Source organism: Lithobates pipiens, unplaced genomic scaffold (assembly GCF_037356315.1).
Source record: "Lithobates pipiens isolate NorthernLeopardFrog02 unplaced genomic scaffold, aLitPip1_a1.2 Scaffold_1, whole genome shotgun sequence".
Classification (NCBI taxonomy): domain Eukaryota; kingdom Metazoa; phylum Chordata; class Amphibia; order Anura; family Ranidae; genus Lithobates; species Lithobates pipiens.
This window is the reverse complement of record NW_027507685.1, coordinates 23470435-23496641: the sequence shown is the minus strand read 5'-3', so window position 1 is coordinate 23496641 and position 26207 is coordinate 23470435. Positions and strand designations below refer to the sequence as shown.

The following is a 26207-nucleotide window of genomic DNA, read 5'->3' as shown; positions in this document are numbered from 1 at the left end:
TTGAGTAAGTCCAGAGGAGGCTGGAAGGTGGCAACTGTCGTTATGAATAATGACCATGAATGGCTTTCTGGCAATTGTGTGCTTTTGCTATATAAGTGCCAGAGGTTGCTTGGCTTGAAACTGCTCTCATAGGGCCTCAGACACTTGCCATTCCCCCATCCCCAGCAGTGTCTTGGACTGTGAGCTTAGATAAGAGTGTCCTCTTGTAATGTGCAGTGTTCCTCAGATTGCACTAGGTAGAAATAGCTGTGCAGTGGTGCAAGGTAACCAGATGCCAAAGAGACTTGCCTTATGGCCCCCAGCTCTGAGGCCTTAGACTGTCCAACAGCCGCAACTACTTACCCTCCAATTCTGATTGCCCTCTAATGCTAGGTACTAACAGTTTTGAAATGTCCCATGCCCCAACCCCTCTCTTGTTACAAGTTTTACCAGAAAAAAAAATCACAAAAAGACAACCCTTAGACTATTTATTAATGCCGAATGGTCTGTTGCTTGGGTGGAAGGTGGCTCATGTACTGTTTGGGTGAGAACCAGTTAAAATCTGTGGCCTCTATCGAGGTAGCGCTACACATAGTAGTTTCTAGTAAGGAGAGGTACATGTGACTCACTCCATGTCATTGCTGGTGATTTGCCTAGCACTGTCATGCTGGGACAGGAAGATAGTCCTTGGTCCTAGGCAAGCTGACTGTTGACCGATTTAGAGATAATACAGGGCTGTCTTCCTTTGCTTTTGACAGCTGAATAGAATGGCAGGGACAGTAAGGAAAATCTGGGAAATGTGTAGTGATCCAGATAGCGGAGCTGAATATTTTAGAGCTGCCATTTTGAAGGGCTACTGGCAGACAGTTCAGACCCCTGCTCTTAGTCTGAATATGTGTGTCTTTTATTGTGTGGTGGAATAGTATGCATGGAATATAGATTTATTTCTGTTATGGTATTGTGAGTAGTAAGGAGGTTCTTTGAGGGGATTTTCCAAGTGCAGCCAGCTTTCACATCCTTGTTTATATAATGAATATTGGCACCCATCACCTAGACGGCCCTCAATGAGTGATTTTATTGGGTGTTCACACACCCATCAGTATGCAGCTGTAACAGGAAGCTGTGTTACATCTGCTAATGCCTGCTGCAAAAGTTTTCCAGCAGTATGACCATTTTAGGCAATGTTGATTTCTGACCCTTCTGCACCTTTAACTGGCAACTGCTCTAGGACGTTTATAAAAAAAAAAAAAAAATGCCAGACACTGGGGAACTGCATACTATATGGTGAAAATTAAATATGTGTTATAGTGGTCCTGACCCCAATGATTGTACAGAGCCCTGGAACACACAAAGTTCAGAGCTGCCAAAACCAATCAAAAATATTTCACAAATTGTATAAAAATGTCAAATAAATAACACTTGTCTAACACAGAAATGGCCAATGCATAAAAATATCCGTCAATGCCTTTATGCCATCGCTGTGTGAGGCATATTTAATTTACTTTCCCTTGAGGTAATGTAATGTGTATTTTACCACGATAACAAACACTGCAGCCATTTCCAATATTTCACATTTCAAGAGATAAGCATACAGCAGCGTCTTATGAGGCTTCATTGCCAATTAAGTTGCATCTGCTGTAATCAAACAGAATGACAGAATCTAAATATTCTTCTTTTGATGGTCAAGCTGTGCCCATGTGGATTCTTGCCACTGATGGAGAAAAATAACACACAAAGCAGATGTGCCTTTGGCAATAACATTTTATTATTAATTGACAAATCATGTCATAGCGTTAGTAAGCATTAAGAACATATGCTGCATTTAAATATATAATTATATAAAAGACATGGGGTTTTGAGTATTGCACGTCATTTGTGTACAAAATACTTTGGGGGTTTTTCTCACAGTTTTATTTTATTAAAATGTTACAGAAGCATTATTACCATTTGTTTTTTTTTTTTTGTTTTTTTTAACTAAAGAACCATGCAAGCTGTGTTTGCTTCAAAACTTCAAAGACCTTTTGCACTATTCACAAACCTAGCCATATTCCATTCATCAACAGGTAACACAAAAAGGAAAAGACTACTGTCATAATGCAGTTTAGGACCGGTTTGATTTTAAAAATAGATCTAAACCCTAAATAGTTGAAATTTAGTTAGATAAAACACTATCATAAACTATTGCCAATTTTTTAATTACTTACAGTTTTTACCTTTTTTTATTCCTTTTTGCATCTCAAACACTTCTGACCTCCTGTAGCCACTTTAGCCATTTCCTGTCTACAATACATGCGCCACTGGCTGCACATCGTTGTTGTGGTTTGACTTTCTAATGGCTGCAGTGGAACATGGCTGGGCACTATGTGTCTCCCTTCATGGGAGGATTATCCGTTTCATTTTTATTTTATTTTTAAACCAAAAACTCCAGATTAAAACAAAACCAAAAACTTCTGAAAGCACATTAACATGTTAATCCTCAAAATGAGAATAGGTTTAGACCTACTTTAAAATAAATAGTTACAAATGGGTAGCTCAATAAATAACATGGTAAGTAAATCAATTATATGCTGTCATCTATAGCAGCTAACCAGATGTCTAATTGTACTAGACTGATTATGGGCTCCCATGCACAAACATTTGAAGTCAGTTAAAGCTGGTTTAAAGTCAATTTGTAATTTGCTTTTTAAGCCATCATCCCTGATAATACTTCTGATATCTAAAATGTCAATGTATATTAGCCTAAAAGTTGATTGGCTGCCATTTAGTACAGTACATTTCTATTGTATTTCAATAGGAGGACTGTGGTCCTCCTTTTCTGCCATTTACTACATTGTTAAGTTATGAGACATGAAAACCTGTCTTAAGGAATATGGAGGTTGGCCTTAATGACATTCCCTTCTAAAAAAATACTAGTTGCCTAGCTGTCAAGCCAATGCCATAGCTTCATTAATATCAGAGAAAATTATCCAAGATATGCAGACGTATGCCCCATACACACTTATCAGATTTTCTGCAGATTTTTTCCTTCAGATTTACCAAAACCATGTAGTGCAAGGGCCTGCCTGATTGCATACATATTAAAACTCCTATGGTTTGACCTCATATTTTATGGTTTTGGTAAATCTAAAGAAAAAACTCAGCAGAAAAACTGATAATGTGTATGGGGCTTAAGAGTTCCGACTTTGCTCTGGCATTCTGGATCCGCATTATTGGTCCAGGCCAATGATGCAAAAAGTATGAAAGAACAGATCAGCAGGATTGTATGTTTGTCTCGCCTATATTTTATATGCATTTAAATGTAGTATGGTATTCAAAAAGCAGAGCTCAAAAATATTCTGTACACAATCCTGGCATTTTGCTGACACTAATAATCTCAAAAACGATCTATTTAACCTTCAACAAGTCTTTAAAACGCCATCCAATACATTTACATTTTTCCTACATGCATAACCCCACTATGCTTCACTTGCTTTACAATCTTATATTTTAAAATTTTCCCAACCTTATACAAATCTAATACATCATAAAGTTTTTCCTGGCCAATGTCATGCTTTGTAATCCAGCTTTACACACAGTTTACACACATACTATTTCCTAATTAGAGTTTATATTTAGTGCCAGCAAAATTTTAGGGGAATGTGCATTACAACCTACAGTCCATAGAAATTGTTGACTTTTTCAACATATTTGACAGGCAAATATTAGATTTGGTTTAAAATAGTGTCTACAGATAAATTTGATATACTTAAACAAAAAAGCACAAAAATCGATATGGTTTATTTAATTTCATGATCTAAATTAACAAAATGCAGTGATATTACTGGAAAAGTAAGTACACGCCTACATTTACTACCACGTAAAATCAATGACGTTAAAGTCCAGTGTTCACATTTAGGTGCTAATGGTTAGATCCAGGAGAGTATGCAGGTGAAACGTGTCTTATTAAATGTGATAGTAAATGTGATATTATACTTACCTGCAAAAGCATTGCACAGAGAGGCCCCAATCCTCCTATTCTGCCCCCCCCCCCCCCCCCCGATGCCCTGGGCTCCTCCTCTGCATATGTCACCTACGGAAGCAACTTTTTAAGGTGACGCACACTTGATCCTGAGCTGGGCTGTGTGCTTCTATTGACACATACATTGTGGCCCGGCCCTGCCCCCGGTCCCTCTTCATATGATTTGATTGACAGCAGCCAATGGCTCCTGCAGCTGCCTCAGTCCCTGTGAGGGGAGGAAGAAGCGTTGCTGTTTTCAGACCCAGTACTGAATCGAGATCAGGCTCAGGTAAATCTTTGGGGAGGGGGATCTGAACATGAACTTTTTTTTACCTTAATGTAGAGACACTATTAAGGTAAAAAAAATGTTATCCTTTACAACCATAGCGTCTAGTGTTTGCTTTGCTTTTGACATGTAGAGCTTGCTAAGGCCATCAGAAAGAAAGATGTGAATTCCAGTTTGGGTCAAGTACATACATCTACAATCAGAAAGATTGCACCAATTTAACCCAAATGGAAGGTGTGCCAGGAAAAAGCCTCTGCTTTTAGAAAAGAACCTTAGAACATGATTACAGTTTGCCATTGGACATATAGGCAAAGACCAAGTTTTCTGTTGAAGCGTGATCAATCAAAGATAGAGTTGTTTTGTCACAGAAATAGAAAACATGTTTGCTGCAAACAGAACACAGTATTTCAGGAGAATAACCTCCCCACTGTGAAGCATGGTGGTGGAAATGTTATGGTTTGGGGTTGCTCTGCTGCTTCAGGATCTGGGCATTGAGTCAACTATGCATTCTGCATTAAATCAAAGTGTGCTTGATGAGAATGTGAGGCCATTTATTCAAAAGTTCAAGTTGAACTAGAAGTGAGCCTTTCAGATAATGATCTGAAGCACACTAGCAAATCCACCAAAAGATAACTCAGAAAGAAGAAAATTAGAGAGTTATAAATCAACAAACTCCTGAAGATTTGTAGGAGGATTTTGAAACAGGCAGTTCATGCAAGGAAACCCACAAACACAATTTTGCATAGAGAAGTAGTTAAATATAAAGGTTGGGGACTGGTGGACAGTTATGTGAAATGCCTACAGGATATAATTTATGCTAAAAGGTGGCAAAAACACAGTTTTATGCCAAGGGTATATTTCATTTTTCCATGGTACACTTGATATTTTTGTTGAATAAATTATCAAAAAAAGCTAAATGTTCTTGTGTTGTTATTAAAGCATTTTACCTCTTTCTGTAGCCACTTTTTGAATAAATATCTAATGTTTGCCTGTTCAGATATGTCGAAAAACTCAACAAAATATATGCAGTGTACTTCATTTAAAGTGGTTGTAAACCCTTACAAACCACTTTGACCTACAGGTAAGCCTAGATTAAGGCTTACCTGTAGGTCCAAGAAATATCTCCTAAACCTATACGGTTTAGGAGATATTTACCTGAAGACAGCCACCGATGTCTACGGTGCATGCGCCGTAGACAGCGGCGCGCAGGCGCACTGGGTAAGCCGCAGATTGCGGCGATATGCCGCGAGTGTCAGCTCCTGTGCGCATGCGTGGGAGTGACGTCATCACTGCTCCGGAAAATCACAGCGCCGGAGCAGCGAGACCCACGGAGACCCACCAAGAAGATGGACGCTCGGAACTACAGGGGACAGCGGTGACTTCGCTGGCTCCTGTGTCAGGTAAGTGACACATAATGGACTACTATGCGATGCATAGTAGCCCATTATGCTTTACCTTTGCAGGGAATCAAAGAGGAAGTAAACCCATCAGGGTTTACTTCCTCTTTAACACATGTATGTACTGATCCAGAGAATACCATGCCCAAAATACTTCACTGCTGCCCAAAGCTTTCAAAGATCAGTATAGCAGAAAATGAAGGTCATGCATACACCTAAAAGTGGCGTACAAGGAAATTATTTACAAATTACAGTACACTGCCTCTTTAGTAATATGCCCAGGGCAGGACTTAGGGCGGAGGGGGCCCCTGGGCTTGAGTCACTTTCGGGCCCTACCTTCTATACATTACCGTATTTATCGGCATATAACACGTGCCGGCGTATAACACGCACCCCAAGTTTAGGAGGGAATTTTAAGGGAAAAACGTACATTTAAATGTCCATCAATGCAGCCTTATCAGTGTCCATGTGCAGCCTTGCCCATCCATCAGCAGCCTTGTCCAGTGTCATTGCAGCCTTGTCAGTGTCATTTGTAGCCCTGTCAGTGTAGCCTTGTCATTTGCAGCCTTGTCATTGAAGTTTAAAAATAGCGCTGCCAAGATATAGAGTCCTGTGTATCTCGGCGGCTCTCGGGGCCTCTCACAGTCCCGAGCGGAGCCAAGAGTAGCCGAGCCACTTGGCTTGGCTCACAGTCATGCCCAGTTCCTGTGTTATGTCCATCATAGGGCAGGACTGGGCGTGACTGTGAGCCGAGCTGAGCGAGTACACATCTCGGCGGGGCTCCCTATTGGGCGGGGCCCATGGGCTTGAGCCCAGTCAATCCCAATGGTAAGTCCAGCCCTGAATATGCCAAATAACTATACCCAACTCCACACATTTTAGTAGTGGAAGTCGTTTTCTGTAGCTTCTAATTTTTGTGGTGTTCTTGTTCTCCTGCTCAAGATAAGCAGTATACCCTTTTTTTTTTTAAACCAATGTCAGCCCCTTTTCTATATGCTTTAGTAACTCAAGTAGGTTGTGTCCTGAAAACTGGAAACTAGCTTTACACTTGCTAGTAACCCAGCCTCATAATAGCATTAACATATCTTGCTGCCCCACTTTATATTTTTTAAAACAAATAAGCATTTGGACAGGGTTTTCTGAAAAATCTATTTCTATACTCAAGAATTTGAGGTGGAATCAGCTTTGGTGACTGTCATCATTTAAGATTCTAGAAACAACATTTCTATTCACTCTACACTGTGTGTTGGACCAACCTTCCACAGTGACAGTTGGCAATACATCACTAGCTAATCTTTGCCCCATCAACAGTGACCATCTTAGAACTGGGCATCACAACCATGCCAATCAAGGTTATGCTGATCTACTGTTATCAAGTTACACATATTCAGATTGTCGCATAACTGCTCTGGAATTTCTGCATAATACTATTTCATAATGCAATATATTACAATTTGACTGGAACTATACCAGACAATAGCAATCCTCTTTTTGCAGCCTTCATGTACCCATGGAAAAAAACAAGTGTGCAACCTTTCTTTCAATTGTAAACTCTGCAAATAATGCATTCAGTTGAATTACTTTGGCAAGGGCAAACCCATATTTCCTTATTTTCTGTAAAAATGCCTATTGCCCCCCCCCCCCTTTTTTATTTTCTACACAATCAACTATATGTAAAATCACTGCTACATGAAATTGTTTATGACCAGTTGCTGTAAGTGTTCTGTTCACAGATAGTTTAAATGGTGCTCTCAGACAACCTAGACATGTTTTAAATGCTACAAAGGATGAAAACACAGGGCAGTATTTTAGATAGATTAACCTACACCTGCTTTAGTTTTAGAATTTTCAGTTAATGTTCTTGTAGAGTAATACAGTATAAGCATTAGACCATGACATAGGATAGTTCATCAAAAGTTTACAATTCATGTAATAATAATAAAAAAAAAAAAAAAGTCCTGAGGCAAGATTTATAACACAGATTGGCCTAAGTGTCATGGCACATATCTGTCCCATGAATAAATCCCATAGAATAGATTAAAGCATAAAACTAAATATAACCAACTCTGGCTCTTAAAACAGCAATACTTTTAACTTTAGATTTTTTCATAACCAAATTTGGATAGAATGCCTAACATGTATTATTTGGAGAGTAATTCATTTTATCTAAAAAATGACTATCTCAAGTTGTACTTAAAATTTATTAGAAATGACTTTGCAGTTTCACTATAACTTTCCCTATTTAAATTCAATTGATTAACTTTTCATGCATACAACTGATAGCTAAAATGTCAGTCAAACTATATTACAGCCCTATTTTACATTGCAGTGTATGGGATTTCTACATTTTAATAGACGTTCCTGTCCTTCAAGTAAGTTATATATATATATATATATACAGTGTTAGCGGCACAATGTCTAATGCAGAGGCAAAAGTGCAATTAAACAGAAACTGCTAATTACCCAAAAATCATTACGATTCTTCAACAAAACAGTGCATATTCAGGATTTATAATAACACATTACAGTTCTTATCAATTATGAGCACTTTAGGAATAAATATACTTGCTGATTGACTGATATGGTCAACTAATCAGAACACTGCATTTTGTTTCATTAAAGAGGTTGTAAACCCTTACATATGCACAGTGAAGTGACTGGCTTCAGGAACTAAACAGAGACTAAACAAATTCTCCTACATAAGCTGTACCTGTTTATCTGTAGTCTTTTCTTCTCTATAACCATTCAAAGTCCAGACTTTATACAGTTTTTTCTGAGCATTCATACTCTGCAGAGCTCGGTGAGAGCTGTTTGGTGTGAAGGGACACAAAGCACGCAGGAACAGAGTTGAGGATGTCAATCACAGACTGTGTGCTGGAGATCCCTCCATCACCTTTTTACCTCTTAGCCCTTGTACACACGGTCGGAGAATCTGTCGGAATGAGTCTTATCAGACCGTGTCGTCAGATAATCCGACTGTGTGTGGTATGCATCGGACTGATTCCGTCCGAATCTCCGTCCGACCCAATTTTCCAACATGTTGGAAATATTTTCTGACCAACTGGGCCGGACGGACCTAATCCGATCATGTGTAGAGCATTTTCATCGGACCAAGTGCCACGCATGCTCAGATCAAATTCCTACATCAAAGCTATTGGCTACTAGCCTGAATGTAGTCCCAACGTAACGAAATTACGTCATCACGTTCTGAAAGATCGGATTTTTCACCAACTTGGCCCGACCGTGTGTATGCAACAGTTTCGGACACAATCCGTCGGACTAAATCCGACGGGCAAAATTCCGACGGCTTTGGTTGGCAAAATCTCCGACCGTGTGCACGTGGGCTAAGTTTCAGACAAATGTGTCAGAATTGACTTATGCAGAAAGCAGAGGAACAAGGCAGCAGACAGAAATGACACTGGATTGAGACAAGTACACATTATATATGGATATGCTCTGTTCATATTTCATGTCAGAGGTTTACAACCACTTTAAAGGTTCAAACCGTCCCAACTAGTTAATTCTTCCAGTAGCTTTTGGGAACTCCAATTTCTTCCTGCATTCAAGTTCCTACTCAAACATTTGGAGAAGGTTTTTACTTACTCTTGAATTTTCATGTAGCTTACAATATATGAAGAATGCAGCAGAAAATGTGCTACCAGTGCAGTCCCTGAGAGATATATGAATCTGGTATGTAGACTGGATTGAACCCACCAGAGTATCACTAAGATACCTTGACAGAGTGATGAAAATAGATATGCTATATGAGCTCAACCAATTTGGAAAAAAACAAACTCTTCGAGGTTAGGTACCTGTATAATTTAATCAATTGTTTTTGAAATATTGAATATATATGTATGTATTTATATTATGTTCCACGACTACTTAGCCTCTGTAGTTTCTAGAACAGGAACCTAAAAGTTTCTATCCAACTCCCTGCATCCTCTAACATATTAAACAGGTCAGCAATTACTGGGAGACCAACTTATCTGTAATAGACAAGTACGAAATACAAATTTCAGACAGAAGACAACTTAAAACCCAGGAATGCTACATGTGATTTACAGATGTAAATTACCCCAAAAATAAACACCTTCAACAACCAGGATCCAGCACAAATAGTGATTTTTTTGGACTATAGTGCATATCAATGAAGCAGTATTACATGGCCTCCATTACTGTTCAGTTTTCTCGATTCTTATTTTTGGTTACCAGCTGAACAGGGCATTTTGTCCAAGAGTCATAAAGTAAATTTGACTGCTGCCACCAGACTGCATTGAAGCAAAAAATACCTGGAAAGGAAATAATATACCACAATTAGAATTCTAGAGGTAACAACACAGTCCACATGAGATAAATGTTATATTTTGAGATCCCAGTAGTTTAGCGACATCTACCAACCTGTCCTCCTATCCTTGTTCAGAAATGTGACACTTCATACTAAAGACTGTACTGGGTAGCCAACTGCACCTAATCCCGGAAGAGAGTATCAGAGAGCTTCAGATGCCCACAGTCAGGATGGCTGCGTGCTGGATCAGGAGTTACAAGTAATTTCTAAGAGGTGCATAAAGGCCCAGAAACTGTATAATATACAACACATGCCAATTTATAATGTATTAGTGATAACTGCCACGGGGGTTATTGAACATTTTTTAAAAACGGGCAGAACTCAACTTTAGCCTGACTACAGAGCATAGATTAAAACTTGTGTTCAAAAAGCTAAATAAAACATTCTGTGATAAGCCACAAAAAATAAATAAATAAAATTATATATATATATATATATATATATATATATATATATATATATTGTAAACTATAGTGAATATATTTCTATATTTTATTTCCATGATTGTTCTGATCAAGATAGCGCTAAAATGCTGCCTATATGTTATGGCACTTTATTTTGCATTTCAGAGCACCACAGGCTAATGCCTCAGTATTTGAGAGGTTATATGTGTGGCAGCAATCAGGACAATAAGACAGGGTCAGTCAAGCTTCTGTCATTAATGTCCAGTTTATTAGTCATTGCTCTGTCACATGTGGCTGTTCTCTGGGGCCAGAGATGGGATGATTACCAAATGACAGTAGAGTTCATTTAGTGACAGGGGCATCAGCTTATCATATTAGTTAGCCAAATTCTGCATGCAATTCCTAAGGCGTAAAGAAAATGCTAAGCAAGTCATTCATTCAGTATGTCCAATTATGGGTTATGAAACCACAATGCTTAAACAAATGTAACAGTATAGAAAATCTAAGCTGGCACTAACACAGCTTTCAGTTTATCCAGCAGTGGTGTATTAATGTACAAAAATCTGACACACTAAGGCTCATTTAAAAGTCAGGAAGGAGCTGGGAATGCTTTTATAATGTAAACTATTTCCATTAGGCAGAGCATTTAGCCATATCTGGTAAAAGGGAATATCCGCAGCCATGTGTGAATTCTTTATCATGCGCATACACCTAACGAAATGCCTCCACAGGTACTACGGCTTGAATCACTAGTTACCACTTTTAGTGGTTTAAATAGTTTTATCTTTCTGTTTAAAGGGGTTGTAAACCTTCAAGGTTTTTCACCTCAATGCATTCTATGCATTGAGGTGAGAAAACACCTGTAATGCTTCAGCCCCCCGAGCTCCCGTTTTACTTACCTGAACCCCCGATATCTCATCCCAGGGACGAGCACATCAGGCCCTGATTGGATGGATTGATAGCAGCACAGTCATCGGCTCGTCTTCAAATCCAATGACCTGGGCGCTGGGGGAGTTGGGTTGAGTCATACATTCGGCGTCTATGGATGCCAAATGAATGACTCGAGAGCGTGCCCATAAGGTAACCCCCCAGGAGATCACTTCTCCCAGGGGGTTATCTAATGCGGGGAGGAGCCACGAGAGCCACCAAGGGACCCCAGAAGACCATGTTCAGGGCTACTCTTTGCAAAACGAGCTGCACAGTGGAGGTAAGTATGACAGGTTTCCTTTCTAGAGCAATGTATTATGGAGAAGAACACTGCAATATGTTTCTCAGGGCTAAACTGTATTATTATGTTCAGGTGTGTGCCTTGTATGCTTTGACCATGCATACATTTATTGAAAACACAATTTTTAATCCAGTTACTATAGATTATTCTTGATATTGGCTTCCTGAACTCTCCTGCAGAGTAGCACCGAGGCCTTGTTCACACTATACATGCACAAAAGCTAATGGAAAAAATGCACAGATTTAACTTGCATTGAATATTTTTGTTTTGTTCACACCATGTGTAAAAAAGAACGTCTCTGCAAGGACACATGGAAAACAACTCTGCTCTGTTCACACCACAATGCTGGTGTTGTGTGCATTTTTGTTTTCTACACAGAAATATGCATACATGTTGCATATTTTTGCACATAAAAAGTACACAAGTGACAATGCACAAACAAAGTCATTATTTTCAACGTGCCTTTGCAGGGAAATGTGCATAAAAACGCATGTTTCGGCACACTGTGTGAATGAGGCCTTAGAACAGGGATATGCAATTAGTGGACCTCCAGCTGTTGCAAAACTACAAGTCCCATGAGGCATAGAAAGACTCTGAAAGCCAGCCACACGCATGACACCCAGAGTCAGAGGCATGATGGGACTTATAGTTTTGCAACAGCTGGAGGTGCACTAATTGTATATCCCTGCTTTAGAAGAAGGCACAGCTACCCTTTGAGCCAGTTGGAGGCAACCATACAAAAAGGGAAGACCACATGGATACCATATTCATCTTCTGCTATTCCTTCAATGAGCTTAACACAGGCTGGGGAGGAGAGGAGACTGTGAGAGCAGAACTTCATCTGCCATTTTTGTTCTATACCCATTAGATAGGTTAGTACTATTGATATAACTTGTAAAGTGGGGAAGGACATGTTGTAATGTGCACACAGAGCATGCTAGTAGTTAAAAGAGTGAGGTATATTAGATATCTGGGGCATAAAACCAGGGCTATATTTTCTATAATGCCACTTGCTGGTCTGTGTCTGGGGCAATGCTTTTTAGGATATGCAGTACCAAGCATAGCAATTCACAAATTGTCAGGGCTCGCTTAGCCCTTCCTACTCTGGGCTGGCCGCTCAGCTGTCGGCTAATTGCCAGCTCTCTTCTCTTTCCACAGTTACCAGCTGTTCCCGATGATGCTCGTCTGACCTGCCTATTTAAAGCCTTCCATCTCACTCTTTCCTTTGTCTTCGTGTTGGTCACATCACTGAAACCATCTCCTGCTGTTTGTTTCAAGACTGGCTTGCTTATATCCCTCCTGGCTTCTTATCCTGCTTGCAGTTGCTCTTCCTGGATCCCTGACTTCTGGCCTGGCTGATTACCTGATCTGGTTAATGAACTTTGGACTGGCTGACTACCCGATCTGGCTACTGAACTCTGGCTATGCTTGACTACGCTTTTTTCCATTTACCTTTTTATTTTTATTAATAAACAAGTGTGATTTGATTGTACTTCTGTCTCAGTCTGTTTCATGGTTTCTGACACAAATCATAACTTTTACCCAATTTCTCACACATCTTTCAGTCTCTAGACATTTATTATTACATTCCAAGAACTGTAGGAGAAAGTAGGAACAGAGGATGTTTAGGGGGTCAGAAGGCTCTTTCAGGAAACATGAAACCATCTCCGTTTCCAACATCAGTTAGACACAAGGGGCAGAGCATGTACAGAGGGGTGTACTTATTCAAATGTGCCTAAAGCAGCCTAACGTCTACATACAGCCCTGCATATTACTGGGATATACTTGCCTGGAGTTCTGCTTTAAAGTGGAACTGAACTCGGAACGTGAAGGTTTGCCTTGTTATACAGGACATTTAAGAGATGGTAACTGTGCCTGTGACAGATCCAACCAGGACAGGGGCTATTCGAGGGGACTGCAGGGTAGCCTCTTGCCAACTAAGGGCTCTGGCTTTTGAGGGGGCCCTATTCTTTAGGAGGTGTGTGCCTGGGGGACCTTTGGAGTGGTTTTGCTTCATATTCGGGCCCATGTCTCCCCGGAAACACACAGACTCTGGAAAACATAGGCCTTGAATACAGATTTGGGAGATCTGCAACCAGCATTGATTGCTTCAAACCCCCTCTCCCCCCAGACTCAGAGATTCTAAGCAGAAGATTATAATCAGCTCCAAACAATCTGATGCTGGTGTCTTCTGTAATGTGTAATCTTGTGATCTGTCTATTAGGCTGTCTTTTTCTCATTGTACAATTCCCAATTTTGTGCCTCCTAGGTGTAAATTCACATTGTTAACTGAGTCACCTATTGTTTCTGTCCGTCTGCTAGTATTGTGTCCACTTCACCTTGTTACAAAACTTTTGTGGGGTGTTTATGTGTTTCAGGATTATGTTATTGGTTCACTATGTGTACTGATAATACTGTTTAAAGTTTGCATTGTTTAGGATAATGTGATCAAGCTCTAATGTGATTTTGTGTGGTATATATTCTGTGTGAATTTACAATAAAGTTAGTTCCAGCTTGCACCTAGTGTCATCTAGTTCTTGGGTAAAACAGCTATAATACCTTATTCCAAATGTGGAGGAAGCTGTTTTTTGGCCTAAGCACTCAGGTGATGTGCCAGGAAATCTGTTATAGGAAGTAGCCTAAAAAAAACACCTTTAATCTGCAATCCCTCCTAAAAAAATGTCTTTCTGACATGTGCCTAATGCCTCATAGTTGTAATTCTGCAGTGTGAGATCTAAGGCAATGCTGCCTTTGATTGCTAGTCTTATGAGATTTGGGATATTACTCATTTGTAGGCTTGGGGGGTCTGAGAAAACAAAGCCTTGCCTCTACCAATATGTGCGACCCCACACTGACACAGTGCACAACAAGTTATGGTAAATCAGCAACTGGGAAAAGATCAGCTACAATGGGACCATAGGCTATACTGGGGACCATCTCTTTATCCCGTTGTCTATTTTGGGGCAGAATTCAGTTCCGTTAAGGAGAATCTGTCACTTTCACCACCTTTCCTCACCACATGGAAATTTGCCTTTGCTGCAATCCCCTGCTACTGTGTCTGTCAGGGCATACAGTGCTTGGCTCCAAGTGGCCAATCCTCAGGCCTGAACACTGGAGGAGGACAGAAAGCAATTAATCATGTAACAGCTGGGGCAAAGACTGACACAGAGCTTATAATGACTCATGGTTTTAACAAATGAAAGAAGTTGTATGCAAGTATGGCATAGGGGAGTATAGGTGGCAGGCTGGTAAAAACGTTGCCCCGAAAGAACAGATTCTCTTTAAACTAAGAAACCAAATAAGCTTTGACACGTGACAACTAAAAAAAACAAAGTGAGCATGTGAAAGTTGTGAATTAGCCCCCTGGAGAACTTGTTTTTGAAGTTTTTGAAGTTCCTATGTACTATAAACTAATTAAGTGTAACGAAACCCATAGATTTAACGTTTTCCTATTCAAGGCATATCATGAATGATACCTGTCACAGTTGCTTGACTCTCAATGCAACCGTCAAGCCATTAAATGGCTGGTATCATAACGGATAACATGGGCAGCATTATAGCAACTGCATATCAAAGAGAGTCTAATATGGCAGCTTCCTTGCCTTTAAAGGATAGGAGGGTTTAGTTTCACTTTAATATGATCTGTCCCGACCTACCACTTTAACCGATAACGGAGTTGTGCTGCGGCAACATGGCTCGGCTTTGCGAATCGCCGTCATGTTACGTCAGTAACATATTAGGCCACAAGGGAGTGCCCCCTGCTCGCCCATGGTGCCGATGCGCATGCCCAACAGTCACGATCACCGCCGGGCTCCCGTGATCACTCTGGGCACACCAAGAACCGGGATCTGTGTGTATAAAGACACAGTTTCCGGTTCTCTGAGGAGAGAACATATTTTCTGTTCATACAGAGTACGAACAGCAATCTGTCATCTCCCCTGCACAGTCCCCTCCCTCCTTCAGTTAGAACACACACTAGGGAACACATTAACCCCTCGATCGCCCCCTAGTGTTAACCCCTTCCCTGCCAGTGACACTTTTACAGTATTCAATGCATTTTCATAGCACTGATCACTGTATAAATGCCAATGGTCTCAAAAATGTGTCAAAATTGTCCGATGTGTCCGCCATAATGTCGCAGTCCCGATAAAAATCACAGATCGCTGCCATTACTAGTAAAAAAATAATAATAATAAAAATGCCATAAAACTATCCCCTATTTTGTAGATGCTATAACTTTTGCGCAAACCAATATACGCTTTTTGCATTTTTTTTACCAAAAATATGTAGAAGAATACATATCGGCCTAAACTGAGGAAAAAATATATTTTTTTATATATATTTTTGGGGGGTATTTACTATAGCAAAAAATTTTATGTTTATAGCGCAAAAAAATAAAAACCACAGAGGCGATCAAATACCACCAAAAGAAAGCTCTACTTGTGGGGGGGGGGAAAAAAAGGACATCAATTTTGTTTGAGCGCAATGTCACACGACCGCGTAATTGTCAGTTAAAGCGACGCAGTGCCGAATCGCAAAAAGGGCTCTGGTCAGCAAGGGGGTAAAATCTTCCGGGGCTGAAGCAGTTAAAGGTGGGACCCCAGCTACAAATTACTTAAATGTGCATACCACTTAATGAAAGTATACTAATTCACATATATAGTAATGCTAAAAATAAATGATCACCTTGTAAATCACAATAATTACATACCTATTTCAGTCATGATCATACACAGTATATAGACAATGTTGTTACAAATACTCTACCTTGTCATTTCTTTCACACAAGAATTTTAACTTCTGTGCCTTCTTGTGCATAAAAACCCCTTCTAAATTCCCCGTTTCTCCAGATCGCAGCTCGATTGCCTTTTCTCCCCATCCCATTATTTGATTAGATTGTAGATAAGCTGAATAAAAAGGATAAAGTTTGTGTTAACGCTAAGATTAAGCTTGTCAGATAAATTAGCATGAAAGCTAAAAGCTGTATAATATTTTTGCAAAACACTGTAAAACAGATTACAAGAAAGCAATCACTCTGACATCCACTATGTATAGAGAAAAAATGACATTCATTTACAATGCAGGGTCAAGCATAGAGGAGTGTACAAGCTTCATAATGTATCAGAATATGTGGCCAAAAGTGTACAACACTCTGAAAGTAATGAGGCGTATGAAGTCATTATGTCATCCACAGACATGCACCTGATGACTTGTTTATACTGGATCTCTGGGTACCCCCCTTTGGGCCAGGGGATCAGTTGCTTACAGCTGATATATTCATCCATTTTGTTAATACTTAACAGCATGCAGGACATTTTTACTTTCGCTTAAAATGGTCTTCTTAACATCAAACAAAACTCTAAAAGTCTGTCAAAGCTTGCAAAAATAGGCTTTAGGAATCAGTAAGGCATATACTGTATGCACCCACTGTACCACCACCATAATGCATTTAAAAAAAACGGTACCTTATAAATGTAGCACTGACCCCGGAAGGAGCTGCTGGTTTTTATTGGGCTTACCGTTACCTCACCTGCTCGCTTGTCCGTCTCAGGGTTCCCGTTGGAAAGTGAATCAAAGAATGTTAACTCTGACAATTAGTCCTTTTTCCAAGATTTATTTGAGATAAACAAAAAGTTTTGCGATAGAGGTTTAAGGGGAGTTCAGGTACCTGGTAATTGCGGGTTAGAGGTATTTTCTTGATCCAGAGGACACACCGCTTCCACAGACTGGATCTAGCAATCACTGGATAGGCCTCTCTCACTGACCTAGCAGCCGATGAGATGCTCCAACAAAGTCTCAGCCACAGACTTGTCAATTTAGATGAACTTCTTGAGAAATTAAAGAGCTGTCACACAGCACCAGTCTCCCCCAGCCGACCCGGCGATAATGTGTGACCTGGGCTGAGTCCTCCAACTGAGTCTCCAGGCTCTTCCAGAGATACCATCCTTGTTGCTCGGTCCTCTCCTGGAAAAGTCCTCCCCTGGATCCTCCAGTCGCTTGGCTTCTCCCCGCAGGCAAGACAGCACAGGACCACCCCTGGATCAGTAGGCCCCAAGACCCCTAGGTCTACCCCTTCAGCTGCAAAGCCTCGGGGCTGCCGGCCCCGAGATAGAGGAATAGGCAGCAGATACCCCAGGCCAGGAGGGCCATGAGATCAGGATAGCGAACCCCGGAAAAGAGACCCATCAAAAGGGCATCAGTACCTTAAATACCCCCAGCCAGAATGCACAGCGGGTGAACCACTCCCACTGGGCTATTTCCGAGTAAAAGGGGTATTCAATGTATTCAGACTGTTGCATTTCCAACACTTACCGGTGGTGACAGCGACACCTACGGCCATGTGGAAACTAGCACAACCCAGTTGAACTGGCACAGAAACCAGAACTTTGAAAACTGCAGCTTCAGACAACTTAAATTTGAAAAAACAATAGCGTCTGCTCATTAGGAGCAGGGCGCTACACATGTATGTAGAAACGTTAAGAATTTAGAAACACTCAGAGCTAAGAGGGAAAAATACACTTGCATTTATGTGGATATTGGTTTTCATGTTGCTGTACAGGTAAAGGCAGCTCATCTTTGAACCTTCAGAACAGTCCACAGACAGACATTACCAACAAAGATAAACATACAAAGTTAGAAGTTTACAGATATTTTCACATAATGCAAAATAGTTTCAGTCTAATAGATCCTATTAAGACTTGATAAAAGTGATTAAGGAGAAAAGAGGGTTTGGGACTTTATATGAGGCACAGTACATGTGCCTCCATCCCTAATTGCTGAGATACATGGGAGAGGGATTTGGGACTTTATATGAAACATGCAGCCAGGGAGGCATCACGGCATGAATGTGTCTGGCGGGTAATTGTGAGTTGTTACCATATATATTGCATAGTGACATAATACATACAAAAATGTAAAATAAGTAGAATTTATTCCATACATAATGCATAACATGGTAGCATAATGGCATAGCAATATATTGGTTCACAATGATATCATCAAAGAAAACATCAATCTCATTATTGCGTGTCTCCACAATAAAAAAAACATGATTTGAATTGGTAAGATCCAGTAGAACATAATGTTAATAACAATCTTGAGATGTAAACAAAGGGGCATCTAATAGCTTGAGGCGTTTCGTGGCTAATTTCCACTCTTCAGGAGCAGATGCAAGATAGGGGTCTATAAAAAGTGGATCCCCCACTCATACTTATAGACCAACTATGAGTCTGGGCTCCCAGCTGGCCTCCAGCTTTCCACGCATGTGCCTAGACTCATAGTTGGTCATTAAGTATGAGTGGGGGATCCACCTTTTCATCTTCCTTCCCCTCCTCCTCTTATAGACATACCCAATTGAATATTTATTTTTAACATTTTTATAGACACCTATCCTGCATCTGCTCTTGAAGAGTGGAAGTTCTTCTGGATCTTACCAATTCAAATCATGATTTTTTATTGCGGAGACACGCAATAACGAGTTTGTTGTTTTATATAAAGATATCATTGTGAAACAATATGATGCTATGCCATTATGCTACCATGTTATGTTATTTTTTTATTTTTGTATGCATTATATATGGTCAAATCTCCCAATTACCCATCAGATACATTCATGCCGTGATGCCTCTTGATGTTTCTTGATCAAAGTGCTACCATAATAGGTGCAATAACAAACATCAATAGCGCGTATGGATTATGTTCATTGACAAAAATACATGGGGATCAATGTTTTATGCTGCCAGTAAAAACAGGTGGGTTTAAATGGAAATCGAACGTTAATCCTGTCATTCTAATCCCCTAATCTGTTTCCTGTAAATTGATTCAGCTAAATGAAAGGTCTTACAGTTCATAAGAGATTACAGATGGTTGTAACCTCCAATATTATCCTATGTATACAAGCTTACAGCAGACCTACACAACAGTGTGCGTGTCTCTGGTCAGATACTGGAAAAATAATTGAGAGCCACAGCCAGAAGGTTGAAAGCGATTAAAATATTGATTAACATTATGCATCATCTCAGAGGGAGAACTCAAATATTGACTTTATAAATAGCCTTTTTCAGTCATCTAGGAAGCTTGTACTATACTTCTTTTATGTTCTGTCTAATGAATTGGCTGCACACACATTTCCATTCTATCAGGTAACTTGCTTGGTAATTACTAAACATTCTCTGGATGTCTGATGGGGAAAAAAATGTTCTCTTAGCCCTTGTACACACGGTCGGAGAATCCATCGGAATGTGTCCTATCAGACCGCGTTGTCGGATAATCCGACTGTGTGTGGTATGCATCGGACTGATTCCGTCGGAATATCCGTCGGACCCAATTTTCCAACTTGTTGGAAATATTTTCCGACCAACTGGTTCGATCGGACATACTCCGATCATGTGTAGAGAATTTTGATCGGACCAAGTGCCACGCATGCTCAGATCAAATTCCTACACCAAAGCTATTGGCTACTAGCCTGAACGTAGTCCCATCGTAACGAAATTACGCCATCACGTTCTGAATGTTTGGATTTTTCGACAACTTAGTCCGACCGTGTGTATGCAACAGTTTCGGACAAGATCCGACGGGCAAAATCTGACTGACAAGATCCGACGGATTTGGTTGCCGAAATCTCCGACCGTGTGTACAGGGGCTTCGTCACATACATTATACTGAATTTGTAATGTTACTGGTGAATGTGCTGTACATGTGGATAGAATGGACCTCATGTACCTCAAGGAAATATTCTGTTGGCCACACCTATTCTAAATATTTAAGCTGTTACTTTTTGAAGATATAGAAGTCAAGGCCTCATGCACACTGGAGAAAAGGTAGCATTAAAAACACGCCTAAAGCCAAGTTTTGTAAACGCACCTAAGCGCAGGGGCGGGCTGGGTCAGGGGGCAGGGATGCCATTACCCCCCAGGCTGCTCTGATTCCCCGTAAAAAAGCTAATATGCTGCAAACTGGGAACTGAGCATGTGCAGTTGGCCTTGTGTTACTGCTCTGGTGACTCCCGAGGGAGGTTGGCAGGGCTGGATAACAGCCCAGAAGCGCAGGAACGTTAGCGCTGTGAGCGGACATCTATCATGTCACAGTGCTTTTCCCGGCTTCTGAGCTGACAGTCTGTGTCCATTGATTCCATTCAGACTGAGCACGGCTGAATGGAAGAGGGTGGATCTGCTCCTCCTCCTCCAGCCCCCTCTCACACTGTGCCCGCCCACACTCCGGGCAGCCTGTGTGCTGCGTCTGTGAATAGGACGTGTGGGCGGGAATGTTCAAACTGAGATCTGTCAGTGTTCTGTATGGGACGCTCAGAGAGCTGATAGCCGAGCCAGTGAGCCTTCTGCCTGCTGGGTCCTTCCTTCCAAGTAAGTGAGCTGTGACCGGCCTCTCCCCCTTCTCTCTGCAGATAAGAAGGTTTCTTTCAGCAGCCTTGTGCAGTACCTGTTCCTATGTATTATATAGTGGGCTCACACTGGTCTGCTGCAGTTTGGCTGCAGTGTTGCTGATCTCACCGTCTTCCTGCATGTCCCATAGACTTCTATTAGTTTGCACAATTTTGCTGCATTTTCTGAAAGTGCACAAAAATGACTGCATCTTTGGTGTGCTATAAAAAAAAACTGCAGCAAAAACGCACAGCCTAAAAGAAGCCTATGGGACTGCAGCTAAGGAAAACTGTGTACATAAGCACTGCGGGCAAACTGCAGCACACTAGTGTGCGCCCAAAGGCTTGCACACACTTGCAGCAGGCACTGCCACTCCGCTGAAAAGTGATCAATGCCCAGGTCACTTTTGCTCATGCTCAGCGGCTCCAACAAGAGCTGTCAGGTTTTTTTTTTTGTTCAACTTGCTGGATTGAGTAAAAAAAACAAAAAACAACTAGAAGTGTGTACAAGGCTTTACTATGTTGATAAAGGAATCAAGCAATTTTCTTGAGGAGTGGTCTCTGTGTGGACAATTTGGAGTAATATATCTCTCTGTCAGTGGTGGCTGGTGCTCAGAATTTTTTTTTTTGGGGGGGGGGGGGGGTGCAAACTAAAAAATACTGAAAAGAAACCCCATCAATTGCAGCCTCACTCTGCCATCCATTGCAGCCACTGTGCCCAGCAATTGCAGCTTCACTGTGCCCAGCAATTGCAGCCAATGTTACTCCCCCATCGGCATTTAACCAGCACCCCCACCTCACCTGCTGTCTGACCGGCACTTACCCCATCTTAGCGGAGGGTCAGGCAGCAAGTGATGGAGGGGAGCTGTGTGACAGGCAGTGGCTTCTGTGTTCTCTATGCTTCCTCCATGCCTTTCAGCCAATCAGGTGACAGGTATCAGACCCACTCTTCCTGATTGGCAGAGAGGCGGTTCAGTGTTAGAAAAGCAAATATTCATTTGCTTTTCTAAAACACCTGGGTGGGCTCTGAGCGCAATGCTCTGTGCTCCGAGTCCACCCTACTTTGAAGCCTATTAGAGCCTATGGTCAAGCTGCTTGAGGTGATGTTGGGAGCAGTGAATGAATTAAAACATATGTGTGTCATGGGAGCATGAGCCAGCAGCAGAGGAAGAGATCACATCCTTAAATCTCAGCCAGGGTTCATGCTGGGACTTGAAGTGCTTTACTTTTGGGGATGTGACACCCCAACAGTGAAGGACTAAAGGTCCCAGCACGAACCCCTCAGAGCTCAGGATGTGTCACACACCCCTGCCTCCTCCCAACTAGTGAAGGACTACAGGTCCCACTGTCCCAGCTTAAACCCCTCAGAACTGAGGATGTGTCACCCCCCCCATTAGTGAAGGACTACAGGGCATAGCATGAACCAGTGGGACCTAATGGGACACATCCTTAGATCTCAGGAGTTAATGCTGGGACTTGTGGTTTGTCACTAGTTGCGGGGGGGGGGGGGGGGTCAGGTCCTCAGCTTTGATGGATTCATACAAGGACTTGCTTGCAGTTTAGTTCCTGGAGGCCACGGTAGTGCAAGTCTCCCACAGGTCCTGGAGGGCCACATTGTACTCCCTGCCCCTGCCTCCCACTTTTGTGATCATGAATAACCTTAGAGACTATTTTCCCGATCCATCACTTTGCCACCACTGGTTCTATGGGCCACTTGACTGGACTTTCCCCCCAGGCCTAAGGCTGCCAGCCCTCCCCTGCCTAAGCGCTTTTATTTGTGTTAAGCGATTGGGTATTCATCCCATTGGCTAGATTCTGGCCATTGTAATGAATGAATGCTCAATCACTAAATATGTCTAAACGCATTTACAAAATATGGCTTTGGGCATGTTTTTAACACTGCTTGTTCCTCCTCTGGAGCAAGGCATTCAGGGCATGAGGCTTTATATTCTACATCTGAAGTACAAAATAACAAATTTGTTTTGTTTGCTTTTTCACAAAAATTATTAGTTGAATAATGCATTTCTCACACACAGCATAGGCATACTTACAATTACACCCCACACATTCTGCTATGCCTCATGATTATGGGGATACCACATGTGCAAGACTTTTTCACAATCTAGATGCCCAAAATCAAAAGAGCACCCTCAAGTGTTCCAAGAGGCAAAATTACGCATCTAATTTCCTGACTACCTATCACATTTTTGAAGATCATGGAGTATCAGGACAGTGGAAACAACCATAAAAGGACTCTATTTTTTAATCAAGCACTACTGAAATAACATTTTTTCCACAAGTTTTTGGAAAATGCATGAAAGAAAATGTATTTCTTTACACAAAGGTGTCCATTTAATAATCTATTTCTTACACATAGCATGGGCATACTTAGAATTACAACCCAAAACACATTTTACTACTCCTTTAGAGTAAGGGGATACTAAAGCCCCGTACACACGAGAGGACTTATGTCCGACAGACTTCCGAAGGAGTTCCGTCGGAGTTCTGCCGGAGTTCCGACGGAGTTCTGACGGACTTTTCGGCTGAGCGGACTTGGCCACACACAATCACACTAAACTCCGACGGATTTGAACGTGATGACGTACGACTGGATTCGAATAAGGAAGTTCATAGCCAGTAGCCAATAGCTGCCCTAGCGTCGGTTTTAGTCCGTCGGAATAGCATACACACAAGCAAATTTTTCGAAGGGACCGGGTCCGGCGGAGTTCCTTCGGAAAAATTTGAAGCATGTTCCATATTCTAAAGTCCTTCGGACTTTGGCGAGTCAAAAGTCCGTTGCAGCCCACACACGATCGAATAGTCTGACGGAATCAGTCCGTCGGACTTTGGATGTTGAAAAGTCCGCTCGTGTGTACGGGGCTTACGTGTGTGCAACTTTACTGTTTGAACTGTACTGGACATTGTGTTTTGTGTATCACACAAATCAACCAATTGTGTCAAAACGAATGTACTGTAATGGTCACTTCTGTATGAGTGATGAGGGAAAATAGCTTAGTGTAGCATCACCTATAGCAGTTCCAGTTCCTATAAACCAAGCAAACCTAGCCTTCTGGTATATGACTGCACCCAGGAATGGCAAGTTCACTGGTCAGGAATTACAGGAGGTGGAAGAAAGGAAGAACAAAAGAGTCCATGTAGTACCGGGAGTGCAGTTGTCTGCAAAAGGTGCATGGGACTGATCTCTCACAGGAACATAGTCTGTCAGATGTGCAGATGGGTCAGCGTCCCTGTACCCGGAAGCTTCTGGGAGGAGGTACCCATACATCCAAGAACAACACTTGTTTAATCTGGCTGTATGCGTACAGTGGGCGGGCAGGAGGAAGTTAAGAAATACACAACAAGGATTTATGAAAAAGACTGTGGTTGTCAAACCGACCTGATTTTTCTTTATGAAGAACTAAGCAAAAACAGACAAGGAAGTGTCTCTAGAAATAGTATACTGAGATTTAAAGAGGAAGTAAACCCTGATGGGTTTACTTCCTCTTTCATTCCCTGCAAAGGCAAAGCATAATGGACTACTATGCATCGCATAGTAGCCCATTATGTGTCACTTACCTGACACAGGAGCCAGCGATGTCACCGCTGTCCCCCGTAGTCCGGCGCTTCCATCTTCTCGGTGGGGTCTCGCAGCTCCGCCGCTGTCATTCGGCTAAGCCGCAATGACGTCACTCCCGCGCATGCACACGGGAGCTGAGACGCGCGGCATCTTCGTCATCGAAGATGCCACGCTCAGTGTGCCTGCGCATGCGCCGTAGACAGCGGTGCCTGTCTTCGGGCAAATATCTCCTAAACCGTATAGGTTTAGGAGATATTTCTTGGACCTACAGGTAAGCCTTAATCTAGGCTTACCTGTAGGTCAAAGTGGTTTGTAAGGGTTTACAACCACTTTAAGGATATTAGTGGTGTACCTCATGGTTCAGTGTTGGGACTCTTACTTTTTACCCTATTTATAAATGATATGAAGTTTGGGATTAAAAAGTACAATTTCTGTGTTTACAGATGACAGCAAGCTATGTAGCAGAATAGCATCCTTTCAGGATGTTTCCAACTTACAAGCTGGCCTCAATGCACTGTTTAATTGGACAACTGTGAGACAAATGAGGTTAATGTCAATAAACAAAGTTATGCACTTGGGGGCAAAAAAGCATGCATACATCATACTGTACATTGTAGACGGAGTACAACTGAGGTAGTCAATGGCAGAGAAGAATCTGGGTGTTTTGGTTGATCATATATACTACTTATTATTTACAGTGCCTTGAAAAAATATTCATACCCCTTGAGATTTTCCACATTTTGTTATGTTACAACTAAAAACTTAACGTATTTTATTGGGATTTTATGTGATAGACCAACACAAAGTGGCACATAATTGTGAAGTGGAAGGAAAATGATAAATGGTTTTCAATTTCTTTTACAAATAAATATCTGAAATGTGTGGTGTGCATTTTTTCAGCCCCCCGAGTCAATACTTTGTAGAACCACCTTTCACTGTAATTACAGCTGCAAGTCTTTTTGGGTACAGTATGTCTCTACCAGCTTTGCACATTCAGAGAGTGAAGTTTTTGCCCATTCTTCTTTGCAAGATAGCTCAAACTCCGTCAGATTGGATGGAGAGCGTCTGTGAACAGCAATTTTCAAGTCTTGCCACAGATGCAGGTTTAGTTTTCTGCCACACATAGTGTTTTGCTTTTAGGCCAAAAAGTTCAATTTTGGTCTCATCTGACCAGAGCACTTTCTACATTGCTGTGTCCCCCACGTGGCTTCTTGCAAACTGCAAACGAGACTTCTTATAGCTTTCTGCTTGCCATTCTTAGCAGTCCCGCTCCCTCTGCACCCCCATCCAGAGCACATTCTCTATGTTAACATTGCAGATTTGAAGGCTGTAAAGCTATTGGGTCACAACTGGGAGGCACGTGAAAGTTCATCTGAGCTGCTAAGAGAATCTTGTCATGGTGTCCAACATGCAATGTGTTGGGCACTGCATGCAGCCTGCCATGTTTCGATACTACAGAGTGGCAGTGGTGTGCTGGATGCCAAGATGCTCCCCGCACTCCTGCACCTGGTACTCCTTGCCTGCCTGAAACATGCAAATGAGAGACTTTTTTGCCTGAATGTTAGATAAATTCAACAGAGGAAAGCCACTCACTTCAGACCTTTGCTGTCTCTTA

The 26207-nt window shown here is 41.5% G+C and overlaps 1 protein-coding gene across 2 annotated transcripts in view; it reads right to left on the bottom strand.

Moving 5' to 3' along the window:
* Positions 1-4009: 4009 nt before the first annotated feature.
* Positions 4010-26207, bottom strand: part of NRK (Nik related kinase) — a 406388-nt gene continuing 384190 nt past the window's right edge. For both annotated transcript variants that reach the window (XM_077484749.1, XM_077484758.1), the window contains 2 exons: positions 16407-16546; positions 4010-9951 (listed from right to left, as the gene is read on the bottom strand). In XM_077484749.1, the coding sequence (XP_077340875.1) occupies positions 9868-9951; positions 16407-16546 (224 nt within the window). In that variant the 3' untranslated portion in view covers positions 4010-9867. The remainder of the gene's footprint in view (positions 9952-16406; positions 16547-26207) is intronic.